Source organism: Suricata suricatta, chromosome 1, assembly GCF_006229205.1.
Source record: "Suricata suricatta isolate VVHF042 chromosome 1, meerkat_22Aug2017_6uvM2_HiC, whole genome shotgun sequence".
Classification (NCBI taxonomy): domain Eukaryota; kingdom Metazoa; phylum Chordata; class Mammalia; order Carnivora; family Herpestidae; genus Suricata; species Suricata suricatta.
The window spans coordinates 101,089,037-101,103,868 of record NC_043700.1 but is presented as its reverse complement, the minus strand read 5'-3'; the positions used below and the strand labels follow the sequence as shown (position 1 = coordinate 101,103,868).

At 34.2% G+C, this 14,832-nt stretch overlaps 1 protein-coding gene across 1 annotated transcript in view; it reads right to left on the bottom strand.

Annotated features, from left to right (window-relative positions):
* The window catches only part of LOC115301404 (prothymosin alpha-like), a 17,466-nt gene extending 3,046 nt beyond the window's left edge, over positions 1-14,420 (bottom strand). Inside the window, exon 1 of the mRNA XM_029951254.1 lies at positions 14,321-14,420. Within this exon, the coding sequence (XP_029807114.1) occupies positions 14,321-14,420 (100 nt within the window). The remainder of the gene's footprint in view (positions 1-14,320) is intronic.
* Between the last annotated feature and the right edge of the window lie 412 nt (positions 14,421-14,832).

Below are 14,832 nucleotides of genomic sequence, written 5' to 3'. Positions count from 1 at the left end.
ATTAAGCAGGCTGTGTTTTAGCTTATGGGCAAGTAATAAATTATATCATGTATCTTGAATGTATCATAGATAAGCTGCTATATTACAATTGCCACTTCAGATATCTGTGAAATTAGGTGATTAACTAGTTGGTACCTAACCTTCTAATTTCTGTATAAGTCTAATTACATGAAATAGAAGTGGGGGTTTTGATTTTTTACTTTGCTTTTCTGTTTGGAGTATCATTGTAACTACTGTATTGTAAATGATGGAAAATAATTGCATATGTTAAAAAAATAAATTGTATAAAAAAAGAATCTACAAAAGAAAGAAATCAGTAGTGTTGAATTAATTTCTTGGGCTAAAAATGAAACAGGTTCTAATTAGTCTTATAGATGTGTCTGAAATCCAGAAAGATGAAAATATATCAGCCTGATTTCAATTATCACCAAAAAACAATATAAAACAAAAACCTCTCATGAATAATTGGTTAATATAACTTAATGGATTATAATATTTTGGAAAGAATTGCCACCAAAGTTTACTTTATAAACTACCTCATTTTTTTTTTAAATCCAAAGTAGTAATTAACCTTATGTAATACTCAAAATTGATGAAAGACCTAAATGTGAGACAGGAGACAATCAAAACCCTAGAGGAGAAAACAGACAACATTTCTTTTACCTCAGCTGCAGCAATTTCTTGCTTGACATGTCCCTGAAGACAAGGGAATTAAAAGCAAATCATGATATGGGGTACCTGGGTGGCTCAGTTGGTTGAGTGTCTGACTTTGGCTCAGGTCATGATCTCACAGTTCGTGGGGTTTGAGCCCTGCATCAGGCCCTGTGATGACAGCTGAGACTTTGGAGCCTACTTCAGATTCTGTGTCTCCCTCTCTCTCTGACCCTCCCCTGCTCGTGCTGTCTCTGTTGGTCTCTCAAAAATAAATAAAAAACATAAAAAATTAAAAAAAAAAGCAAATCACCATAAAAAAGCTTCTGCACTGCAAAGGAGACAGTCAACAAAACTAAAAGGCAGTCAACAGAATGGGAGAAGATATTTGCAAATGACATATCAGATAAAGCGCTAGTATCAAAAATCTTTAATGAACTTACCAAACTCAACACCCGAAAAACAAATAACCTTTTGAAAAAATGGGCAGGAAACATGAATAGATAGACAATTTTCTTTTTTTTTAATAGTAGTTTATTGTCAAATTGGTTTCCATATAACACCCAGTGCTTCTCCCCACAGAGCCCCCCTCCATGACCATCACCCCCTTCTCTCCTCCCCCTCCCCCTTCAACCCTCGGTTCATTTTCAGTATTCAATAGTCTCTCATGATTTGTGTCCCTCTCTCTCCCCAACTCTCTTTCCCTCTTCCCCTCCCTATGGTCCTCTGTTAGGTTTCTCCTATTAGACCTATGAGTGCAAACATATGGTATCTGTCCTTCTCCGCCTGACTTATTTTGCTTAGCATGACACCCTGGAGGTCCATCCACTTTCTACAAATGGCCAGATTTCATTCTTTCTCATTGCCATGTGATACTCCATTGTATATATTTACCACATCTTCCTGATCCGTTCATCAGGTGATGGACATTTAGGCTCTTTCCATGATTTGGCTATTGTTGACATTGCTGCTATGAACATTGGGGTACATGTGCCCCTACATGTCAGCACTTCTGTATCCCTTGGATAAATCCCTAGCAGTGCTATTGCTGGGTCATAGGGGAGTTCTATGGATAGTTTTTTGAGGAACCTCCACACTGTTTTCCAGAACAGGTGAACCAGTTTACATTCCCACCAACAGTGTAGGAGGGTGTCCGTCTCTCCACACCCTCACCAGCATCTATAGTCTCCTGATTTGTTCATTTTAGGCACTCTGACTGGTGTGAGGTGGTATCTCAGTGTGGTTTTGATTTGTGTTTCCCTGATGATGAGTGATGTTGAGCATCGTTTCATGTGCCTTTAGGCCATCTGGATGTCCTCTTTGAAGAAGTGTCTGTTTATGTCTTCTGCCCATTTTTTTCACTGGATTATTTGTTTTTTGGGTGTGGAGTTTGGTGAGTTCCTTATAGATTTTGGATACTAGCCCTTTGTCCGATATGCTATTTGTCACTATCCTTTCCCATTCTGTCAGTTGCCTATTAGTGTTTTTGATTGTTTTCTTTACATTGCAGAAGTTTTTATCTTGATGAGGTCCCAATAGTTCATTTTTGTTCTTGATTCTTTTGCTTTTAGGGATGTGTCAAGTAGGAAATTGCTGCCAGTGAGGTCAAGGAGGCTATTACCTTCTTTCTCCTTGAGGTTTTTGATGGTTCCCTGTCTCACATTCAGGTCTTTTATCCATTTTGAGTTTATTTTTGTGAACGGTGTAAGAAAGTGGTCTAGTTTCATTCTTCTGCATTTTGCAGTCCAGTTCTCCCAAGACCACCTGCTAAAGAGGCAGTCTTTTTTCCATTCGATACTCTTTCCTGCTTTGTCAAAGATTAATTGTCCACACACTTGTGGGTCCAGTTCTGAGCCCTCTTTTCTATTCCGTTGGTCTGTGTGTCTGTTTTTGTGGAGATAGACAATTTTCCAAAGACATTCAGATGGCCAACAGATACATGAAAACAACCTCAACATTACTCATCATCATGGAAATACATATTAAACACAGTAAGATATCACCTCAGACTGGTCAGTGTGGCTAAAATTAATAACTCAGGAAACAACAGACACTGGCAAGAATGTAGAGAAATGGTAACCCTCTTGCACTGTTGGTAGGAATGCAGTTTGGTGTAACGCCTCTGGAAAAGTGTAGCGGTTCCTCAAAAAATTAAAAATAGAACTATCCTATAATCCAACAATAGCACTACAAAGAATTTATCCAAAGGATGCGGGAGTGATGATTCATAGGGGCCCATGTACCCCAATGTTTATAGCAGAACTTTCAACAATAGCCAAATTATGTAAAGAGTCTAAATGTCCATCAACTAATGAATGGATATAGAAGATGTGGTTTAAATGTACAATGAAATACTATTCAACAATGAAAAAGAATAAAATCCTGCCATTTGCAGCAACATAGATGGAATTGGAGGGTATTATGCCATGTGAAATAAGTCAGTCAGAGAAAGACAGGTATTATGTTTTCACTCATATGTGGAACTTGAGAAACTTAACCGAAGACCATGGGGGATAGAAAGGAGAGCAAAATAGTTACAAACAGAGAGGGAGGGAGGCAAAGCATAAGAGAATCTTAAAAACAGAGAACAAACTGAGAGTTGATGGGGGCATATGGGACGGGGGGGGAAATGGGTGATGGGCATTGAGGAGGGCACTTGTTGGGATGAGCACTGGATGTTGTATGTAAGCAATGAACCATGGGAATCTAGCCTCAAAATCAAGAGCACACTATACACACTGTATGTTAGCCAATCTGACAATAAATTGTATTAAAAAGATAAAAAATAAACTTATGTAATAGAATACATAAAGTTAAAACCAGAACTTGAAATCACTCATACTTGTAAATTTTCCATTTTTTATCCATTTTAATATACTAATTTTACTACATATTTTTTATTTTTTAATGAGTTGTCAATGTAACCACAAAACTCTATATTTGGATGTATCATTTCATTTTTATTTTGTCTCAAAATAAAAATCCACATGAAAATTCAAGCTGAATACATAGTTACCAACCCTATAAAATGTAGGAAATTTGTGTTTTCAATGTTTCTGGGCATCAAAAGTTGATCATATTGTAAGTTGGAAAAGTGTTGTAAGTTGAAATCATATTGTAAAGCCACATTGTTAGAGTTATACAGTTTTGTATGAATTTTAGTTCAATGTAAGTTAAGACAGTATAATCAATTAACAATATGATACACTTAATAAGCAGTACTTAAATATATTCAGCATCATTTGCTGTCACTTTATCAAGCTAATATTATTCTGAGATTTTATTTGCTACATTATAAAATAAAGGTTCAAGGCAATATGTTAAACAATAAAAAATATACTTTAAGTTAGTAAAGTGGACATACTTTAGTCCTCTGAAATCATTTTATTTAGCATATCAATATTGATACAGAAAATGATGTTCTTATTTATTTGTATTTGTTGTTTCTTTTCAACCTAGTTGGGAAATTTATTTTTTCTTGGTTATGACTGTTTAGATTCATCACTGTCTATAGTATATCTGTGTTATGAAACACTAATGTCTTGGATGAGTATATATATATATATGTGTGTGTGTGTGTGCGTGCGTGCACACGTGTGTATGCGCATATATGTGTATATATAAAAATATGTATAATGGTGTATAAATCCCCATATATGTAAATTTGTACACACATATATGTGTATATGTATTTATTTATATGTATTTCAAAGTATATATCGCAGGGTTTCTGGAAGATAAGGGACAGAGCAAATGATACAATATAGTCTAATATTACATTCACCAGATCAAGTCATGAACATGAGATTAAATATTTATGTAATGTTGCAACTGATTTTATCTGGATTGAGAATATACAATCGTGTTTAATTTTTCAATCAAATGATTATATGCTAAATACTATATTAATGTGTAGTAAACTATATCCCCTATTTCCCTCTAAATTAAATCTTTGACAAGGTTAAAAAAATCCTTAAGTTCTGCTAGCTCATGCTTTCTTAATGATATCAAGATAAATGCTAATGAATTTTTTTATGTTTATTTTTGAGTTTAAATACATCAAAATATACATATGCCTACATAATAGTGAGAAGCCTTATATATCACATATACAATTAGTATTATTTATATCTTCCTGTATTTGTATCTATGTAGCTAGATTCGGAAGGAGAAAGACTGAAAACACAGTGGTAAGTTTTATCTCATGAAGGTTGAAAATGTGGCAATCCGTGAAAGTAAGAAATGGAAATAATAAAGATAAGAATAGAATAAAAATTGAATATAAAATTGAGAAAATCTGTAAATCTATAGTGTGGTTCTTTAAAAATATTAATGAAATTTATAATTCCCTATAACCTTGTTAAAGAAAAATATTGGAAGTCTGATTTACTAACATAAGAAAGACTGTCATACAATATGGTATTAATATTAAAAGGTCTATAAAATACCACAACACAGGCACTAAAATATCTAAAATAAAAAGACGGACCTATGTGAGTGTTGCAATAATGTGTAGCCAGTCATGGGCTTGGATATTTTTATGTATATTTGGGAACTCACAATATATAAGGGTAGACAGTGTGTAATCTGTGATGGGTGTACCCATTTCTATATTTGTTATGCATTAATAACCTTTTCTATAAAAATAACAAGTAAAATGTTTATGTCAAAGATTATTTTGTTAAAAATATTTTTGTCTAGAAATATAGCCTAAAGTAGAACCAAAATATGAAATAAAACTCACTTGGAAGCAAATATTGATATCACAAGCAAAAGTTGGTTTGCATCCTAGTTACTTAATAATCAAATGGAAAAAATCCATACTTAATGAATAATAACACCAATACCATGTTTGCAGGGTTGACGGCTTATTAATATCTCTAATAGATGGTGACTGGCATTGCTATGATTAAGATTTATTATGTTAGCCAAATTTAAAATGTCTGTGGTGAATATACAATTATAACTGTCAGTACCTGCATAACTAGCCTTATTAAATGGTCTACTACTGACGATAACTTAAATAAGAAGCAAATCTCTTGTAATATGTTTAAAAGAATTAGTTCTGAAGTCATGGGAAATTCATTAAAGCTAAAAAAATACTTTTCTACTTTAAAACTTATTTAAAGCTATACAACTTAAAACACTATATTCAAATGCCTTAAAATAATAAAACAACAAAAACAATATTTGTGTTTTTTGCTATCAGAAAATAATGTATAAACTGTTTACTCTGAATGTCTTCAATAAATAAATAGAATAATAGCACTCTTCCTGAGTTAAGTGGTAGCTAAAGTTTGATAACAATAGTTATAAGTTTTTATAGTAGTGATAATCTAGAATATGAAAACATTGGGACAAAGGATTATAGTCTAAAGATAAAATCACATGAATAAATTTGGTATATGTGGGGTAAAGCAGCAAAAGCTATAAAATATGTCTTATTATTAATTACTTTAACTTCTTGAGTCTCATGTATATAGGGGTAATAATGTATCAAAATGTTATATTTTTATTATTCTATACTAGAGCTCATTTGCTATTCAGCTATTCAAGAGGCATGAGAGAAGATAAATAGTCACAGCATAGAAAAATTAACATAATTTAAAGAATTAATCACAAAAGCAATTATTACATTAAATGTGAATTGGAGGGGCACCTGGGTGGCTCAGTTGGCTAAACATCCAACTCTTGATCTCAGGACAGGTCAGATCTCACAGTATGGGTTTGTGAGATTGAGACGCATGTCAGGCTTAGCTCTGACAGTGCAGAAACTGCTTAGGATTCTCTCTCACTCTCTCTTTCTCTCTGAGCTCCCCCTTGCTCTCTTGCTCTCTCTCAAAAATAAATAAAAACAAAAAAATAAAAATAAATGTGAATTGGAGAAATAGATGCATAGCAATACATATATAAATAATAAGAAATATACAAGATAACAAGAAAAAAAGAATAAAAAGTTTGGAAATCAAGGCACTACAGCAATATTTTGAATATATGCTGCCTGTATTACTGGAAATACTCTCTCTCTCTCTCTCAACACTAAGCATTAGTGGAAAAAAACCTTACCATTCTTTATTCCATTTAAAAAGTGAAAACCTGGGGCCCCTGGGTGGCTCAGGAGGTTAAGCGTCCAACTTCGTCTCAGGTCATAATCTCACACTTGGTGAATTCAAGCCCCTTGTCAGGCTCTGTGCTAAGAGCCTGGAGCCTGCTTTGGATTCTGGGTCTCCCTCTCTCTCTGATTCTCCCCTGTGCTCTCTCGCTCGCTCTCTCGCTCTCTCTCTCTCTCTCTCTCTGTTAAGAATAAACATTTTAAAAAAGTGAAAATCTGTTACAGAATCAAATAACTTTCTTCCAGAGCAACTCTCTTGCTTCTTAAATTTTCACCATAGTGATTGCTCTTTGAAGCAGGCATTTAGTTTTGAAGGTGTTTGCTACAGACTGTGCAGCAGGTATTTAATTGTCCAGGGCCATCACTTATCTGTGAAATATGCCTTTAGTGGTTCTATAGTTTAAGTTGTATTATCCCTTAAACATAGAAAAATTGCCAATAGTCCACAGATAGCTAAGATATATTTAACTCTTCAGAAAGAAGTGGGCCTTTCTCCTGGTTAATATTTCATAATTGAAGATTAACTCCTAAGGTTCTTATTCTTATTTATCATGATACTAACATGTTTTGCTTTATGTAGATTATGAGTTTATTTTATTCTAATTCGAATTTGGTCATTTTGGAAAATCACACTGGGATTAAAAAAAATAAAATCCTTCTAAAATGTATTTGAAGAAGAATGTAATAGTTATAGGAAGTACAGATCCTGTAAGTTAAAAATTTTACATAGATCATTAATCAAAGTCAGCGATTCATATAAACAATCACTTTGTAAAAAGAAATGTAGTTCTTATCTTTTCAAATAAGAAAAGCTCAAAGAAAATGAATGAAAAAAACACAAAAAGTCTGTTCTTTTTCTTGAATTTAAATAATATTTCCCAGGGAACACATTTTAATGTCTTATACCTGAAGGATACTTTATCATTAAAAACAATTACGTCATACTTTGAATAATGCCTTTATAAAATTATTTATGCTATTGCCTATTTGTTGTTTCTATCTATAATTCTCTACAACTCCATTAAACCAGATATTTTCATATGTCGAACAAGACACCTCGTGCCATGCAAGCCTTTAAAGTGTCAAAATATATCATCCATAAATTTAATATAATATGGAAATACCGTTCATCTATGCTAGAAAAAAATGTCTTTGGGATTTCAAAGTTTTCAACAACAGAATCTTAATATTAGCATCCAGGATCTGAATCATTAAAATTTATCTTGAATCATTTACGTGAAATATGTACATAAGGCACTCATTTCACAATTTGACAACAAATTGGTTGCTTTCCAGTATATGACAAAAGCATGACTGAGATAATTACTATTTGAAGGAGATAGTCCAAAGGGTTTGCTACTTATATATTCTTTCAGATCACTGGTTCTCAAGTGCTAGTGTGCATAAAAATCATCTCTTAATATTCAAATCTCCTCTCCTATGGTTTAATGAATGTTGATTAGAAGGGTAACATTTATACTCCTTTCCTTTAATTTTTTATGTGGCCCATCTCTCTCTATTAGTCTTCCTCCTCAAGCTTCTCCCCTCGTCCAGCTACTTTAATTTAATGGAGTCTGAGAGCCCCATTGACCCATGTTAATAATGGCTGCAGTTGCTGTTTCTTAGTTACAAACAAGATTCCCCCCTTCTTTATTTCCCTTGTGTCAAAATCAGAAAAATTATTTTACTTTTCTCTTATAATTCCAAGGTCCATACATGTGTCAATAAGTTAGGCAGAACCAGTCAGAGACAGGGATAGAGTAGATTTTAAGAAGCATTTGATATTTTGCACATATTCATTAGCAAGAGAGAAGGAAAGCTATTCATGTATGATGGTTTGTCCCAAAAGTAGGATTTGAGCTTGTTTTCTAAGTACTAAAGAGATTTGTGAAACTGAAAAAGTCTATTAATGATGTTAACAGTGGAGAGAGGTTGATGAGAAAGATCTTAAAGCCAAATTTAATATCCAGGTGACAGTGGAAACTTAGAATCTACATAGTAAAACCAATTTTGAGGTTGTGTGATGTATACTGGAAATCTTGGCAGTGCTAAGTGTTGGTGACAAGTATATGATTAAATTACATTGCAGAGACTGTTGTAGAAAACAAGAAATTGTAATGGCAACCTGGAAAATGTTTGTTACTGAAATTGAAAATAATTTTTAACAATGAGATCCTTGAAAGATGAAGAAGTCTAAGCCATAATGTTATAAATATTGTTGCTTCGATAAGCATCATCAAATATGTTTATCTAGATATAAAAATTTATCATAAGAATCATGGGGGGGAGAAGAGGGAAAGAGAGTTGGGGAGAGAGAGAGGGAAGCAAAACCTGAGAGATTATTGAATACTGAAAACAAATCAAGGGTTGAAGGGGAAGGGGGAGGGAGAAAAGAGGTGGCGGTGATGGAGGAGGGCACTTGTGGGAAGAGCACTGGGTGTTGTATGGAAACCAATTTGACAATAAACTATTTTTAAAAAATTTATTGTAAGAATCAAAAGTTGCAAGACATTCTTTAGGTTTTGCACACACATACACAAATACACACTAATATAAAATAATAGTGTGCTTTGATATCAATTTGCCCATGGAGAAATATTCCTCAAGTTGATCTTTTCAACAATCTGCAAATGTTAATTGAGTTCTGGTTATAATATTGAATTTAGTGTTCAAAAAATTGCCATACTCTAACTTGGTAAAATCACAGATTCTTGTTAATGCTCTGACAAACAATCAGATCTAGGGTACTTTTTTCAAGATTTAAATGTTTGTATTTTGGATTCACTATGCTTAATTACCCATAAAAATTATCCTTTACTATCTTATTGACTCTGAATTCTCAACTTTGAGATTTTTATATGTAATTACAACTGCCTCCATTAAGATCAAAGCAAAGTTTGTTTTAGACTGGAGGCTGAGAGTGCCCTCTAAATATTTGGGGGTGTGGGGAGCCAGAAAAACGGAGATTAGCCGCCTATAGGCAGGGAAGCGCTACTCCCTGTCAGGAGAAGCCAGAAGATCAAAGATCAACCCCCTGCGGGCAGGGTAGTGTCAGCCCCTCAGGCGCTGTGCTAAAAACTTTAGTTTGGTTCCTCCTTTACTCCAGCCTTAAACTCTCAACCCTGTTCCAACATATTTTGGACAGCAAATGGGATGCTTTGTCCTGAATATTTATGATGTGTGTGTGTGTGTGTGTGTGTGTGTGTGTGTGTGTGTGTGTGTGTGGCATCTGTACCATATTTTTTGTTTAGAGCATTACCTTTACTGAGACTTTCAGGGAAGCACGTTTAGCTTCCCACTAATGAAGCTGAAACTACTAGATATTCATTTCCCAAGCTTCTCTTGCAAAAGAGGGCAACAACATGTTATTCAGACTGCACTAATTTGATTTTGTTAAAACTAAGCAGGAACCATGGAATCATCTCTCTGGAGCAGAAATTGTTATAGAAAGATCAAATCCCCTGTGAAGCAAAGGCAGCAATGACAGCTCAGTTTGCCTTGCTTGGTTATTGCAGTAAAGGTTTCTTCACTGGATCAGTAACAGAGAGGACATTTTCCTGTTGCTGGTAACTTGTTTTTTTGTTTTTTTACTTGTTTTTCTTAGGATCTTAGTTTCATTTAGTTTAACATACATAACATACGGTGTTCTATTAGTTTCAGGCGTACAGTATAGTGGTTCAGCTCTTCTACACGTCACCCAGTGCTCTTCACAAGTGCCCTCCTTAATCCCCATCACCTACTTAACCCCTCCCCTCAGCCACCTCCCCTCTGATGACCTTCAGTCTGTTCTCTCTACGGAGGAGTCTGATTTTTGGTTTGCCTCTCTGTCTTCTCTCTTTTCCCTTTGCTCTTTTGTTTTGTTTCTTAAATTTCACTTATGAGTAAAATTTATGGTAGTTGTCTTTCCTGACTTACTTATTTTGCTTAGCATAATACTCCACCACTCATGTCATTGCAAATGGCAAGATTTAATTTTTTATGGATGAATAACATTCCATTTTATGTATGTATACCACATCTTCTGTGTCCATTCATCTATCAGTGACACTTAGGATGCTTCCATAATTTGGCTATTGTAAATAATGCTTCTGGAAACATAGGGCTTCACATATGCCTTTGAATTCGTGTTTTTGTATTCTTTGGGTAAAAACCCAGGAGTGTAGTTCCTGGATCGTAACGCAGTTTTATTTTTAATTTTTTGAAGAAATTCCACAGCTTTCCATAGTGGCCACACCAGTTTGCATTTCCACCAACAGTGTGCAAGTTTTCCTTTTTCTACACATCCTCTCCAATAGCTGCTGTTTCTTATGTTATTGATGTTAGCCATTCTGACTGACATGAGTTTCATTGTGGTTTTGATCTGTGTTTCCCAGATGACAAGTCCTAATGCACATCTTTTCATGTCTCTGTTGGCCATCTTTGGCCATGTCTGTTCATGTCTTCTGCTCATTTTTAATTGGACTATTTTTTCTTTTGGTGTTAAATTGTAAAAGTTCTTTATATATTTTGGATAATAACCTTTTGTCAGATACTTAATTTGCAAATATCTTCTCCCATTCTGTAGATTGTCTTTCAGTTTTCTTGATTGTTTCTTTCATTGTGCAGAAGCTTTGTATATTGATGTAGCCTTGATAGTTTATATTTGCTTTTGTATCCCTTGCCTCAGGAGACATATCTAGAAAAAATTTACTATATTCGATGTCAAAGATGTTTCTGCCTCTGTTCTCTTCTGGGACTTTTATGGCTTTAGGTCTCACATTTAGGTTTTCAATCTATTTTAAATTTCTTTTGTGTATGGTAAAACAAAAGTGATCCAATTTCTTTCTTGTGCATGTAACTGTCCAGGTTTCCCAGTACCATAATTGAAGAGACTGTCTTTTTCCCATTGAATATTTTTTCCTGCTTTACCAAAAATTAACTGATGATATAGTTGTGGGTTTATTGATGGGTTTTCTATTCTGTTCTATTGATCTATGTTCTAGTTCTGTGCCAGTATAATCTGTTTCTTTTTAAAGTTTTTATTTAAATTTCAGTTAGTTAACATGCAGTGTAATATTACTTTCAGATGTAGTATTTAGTGATTCTTCACTTACACACAACACCTGGTGCTCATCACAAGTGCCACCCTTAATTTCCATCTCCTATTTAACCAATCCCTCCACCAACCTCCCTTCTAGTAACCATCAATTTGTTTTCTGTAATTAAGAGTCTGTTTCTTGATTTGACTTTTTTCTACATGTTCATTTGTTTTGTTAATTAAAACCCATATATGAATGAAATCAAATGGTATTTTTCTTTCTCTGACTGATTTATTTAGCATAATACTATCCAACTCCATCCACAGCATTGCAAATGGCAAGATTTCATTCTTTTTCATGGCTAATATCACATTGTATGTGTATATTTATATATGTATATATGTGTATATGTATTTAAAAAATGTTTAAACCTTTTTATTTATTTTTGAGAGATAGAGAGAGACAGAACATGAGAAGAGAGGCAGAGAGAGAGGGAGACACAAAATCCCAAGCAGACTCCAGGCTCTGAGTTGTTAGCACAGAGCTGGACATGGGGCTCCAACCCACAGACCATAAGATCATGACCTTAGCCGAAGTTGGACTCCCAACCAGCTGAACCACCCAGGTGCCCCTATATATGTATATGCATATAAAATACTGATTCAAAGGGATGCATGCACTGTGGTATTTAGAACAACGTATCAATAATAGCCAAATTATATTGTCTTCTATCTCGTTTCATGCTAGAGTCCTGTAGAATGTTATAGAAAGAGCCCAAATGTCTATCAATTGTATCACATCTTCTTTATTCATTTATTAGTCGAGGGACATTTGGACTCTTTCTATAATTTGGCTATTATTGATAATGATGCTATAAACATCAAGGTGCATATATCCCTTTGAATCAGTATTTTTGTATCCTTTGTGTAGATATCTAGTAGTGCAATAGCTGGGTTGTAGGATAGTTCTACTTTTAAACTTTCGAGGAACCTCCATCCTCTTCCCAGAGTGACTATAGCAGTTTGCATTCCCACCGACTGTGTAATTGGGAACTGCATTTCCACCCCTTTCTCTGCATCCTCATCAACATCTGTTGTTTCCTGTGTTGTTAATTTTAGCTATTCTGACTTGTGAGTTGATACTGTTTTGATTACTACAGTTTTATAATGTAACTTGAAGTCCAGAATTGTGATGCCTTTATCTTTGCTTTTTATTTTCAGGGTTGCTTTGGCTATTTGAGGTCTTTTGTGGTTTCATCCAAATTTTAGGATTGTTTGTTCTAGTTCTGTGAAAATATGGTATTGGTATTTTTATAGGGGTTGTGTTAAATATATAGTGTCGACATATAATACTGGTTCTTTCAATCCATCTTTGCATTTCCTTCTGTCATCTTCAATTTATTTTTTAAATTTCTTTCAATATTTATTTTTGAGACAAAGAGACAGAAACAGACACGGCATGAGTGGGGGAGGAGCAGAGAGAGGGAGACACAGAATTCAAAGCAGGCTCCAGGCTCTGAGCCGTCAGCACAAAGCCTGATGTGGGGCTCGAACTCAAGAACTGAGATCATGACCTGAGCCAAAGTCAGACACTTAACCGACTGAGCCACACTGACACCCCTGTCATCTTCAATTTCTTTCATCAATATTTTATGGTTTTCAGAGTACAGGTATTTCAAATCCTTGGTTAACTTTATTCTTAGATATTTTATTATTTTTGCATTTTGCCTTATAATAGGTAAAGAAAAATGATGTGTTAACTGGACAAAATTATTCTTAAAGAAAGCAATAATTTGATTCTCAACTTAATTGATCTTCCTTAAGGAAGATCACTAATCTTCCTTATTTTTATTATTTTTGTTTCTTTGCTTCCTTCACCTCAATAACCAACTGGATTTTATGCCTCAGGTATGATCACTCCTCTGTATTTTAATTCTCTTCAAGAACCCTAAACTCAAATATCTGACCCAAACTTTTTTTTCTCTTTTATTCTTCTCTCATTCTCACACTTTAGTTTTAATTGTGAATTGCCTATAATGATAATTCTTTTTACTACTAGATTTTATGTTACTCTTCTATTCTCTTTGGCTTCATTACTCTCCCTATAATCATTCAATGCCAAGATAAGAAAGATGAACAATCCATTCACTAATCTTTTAGAATCTTTTGTATTTCTGTCTTCTTCTCAAGGCCATGGCAATGCTATTATACTTATAACCATGATCAGTGATTTCCTTTCTTTAATTACATACTTTATACCTCAATTCAAGTCACACCAAAAGGTATATTTCAATTAACATATCCAGTACAAAATATTTTATTCCCACCCCTAAATCTGTTGTGTTCCCACTCTCATTTCTTTTTTACCATGAGAAATGTCTCTACCAAGCCCATAGTGGCCAAGTCAGAAATCTAGGAGTTGTTATCTTAATCATTGTTATATTAATCTACATATGATCTATATCCAAAACGTATTTCAGATTCTGTCCATTTTGTCCACGACCATTGTGTCCACATTGGTACAGACATTCTTTACCTACATGCTTCATTGAAATGGTCTCCCAACTGTCCTCTTTTTTCCAGGAATTCTGAATACTCCATGCAGTAACTAATCGTGGTAAAAATGAAAGGCAATCCCATAACTGCTCACCTAAAACCTTTCAAAGACCTCAAGTAATCTTGTCCCTAATCTTACACCATCAATGTGCACCCCCTTGACGTCTTGTACACATTCCTTTCACACTACACACTCTTTACTCACTTAAGCTTGTAGCTAGCATATATTGAGCTCTTTCCTACTCTAACACTCAGGAAATGTTAACAAGGACTTCACCTTTGCAAAGAGTAACTCATAACTTTTTTGAATCACAGTTTAAATATTATGCTTTAAAAAAGCATTCTTGACAACCCCCAAAAAAGAAGTCAGTCCAACATATACTTGTTTTTCTTTGATTTTCACATTCAGTATTATTTGGTCTCTTCATTGTGTCCTGCAAAATTTATTAGTATTTAATATATTTACTTATTTTTAAAAAATTTTTAAATTTTTTAA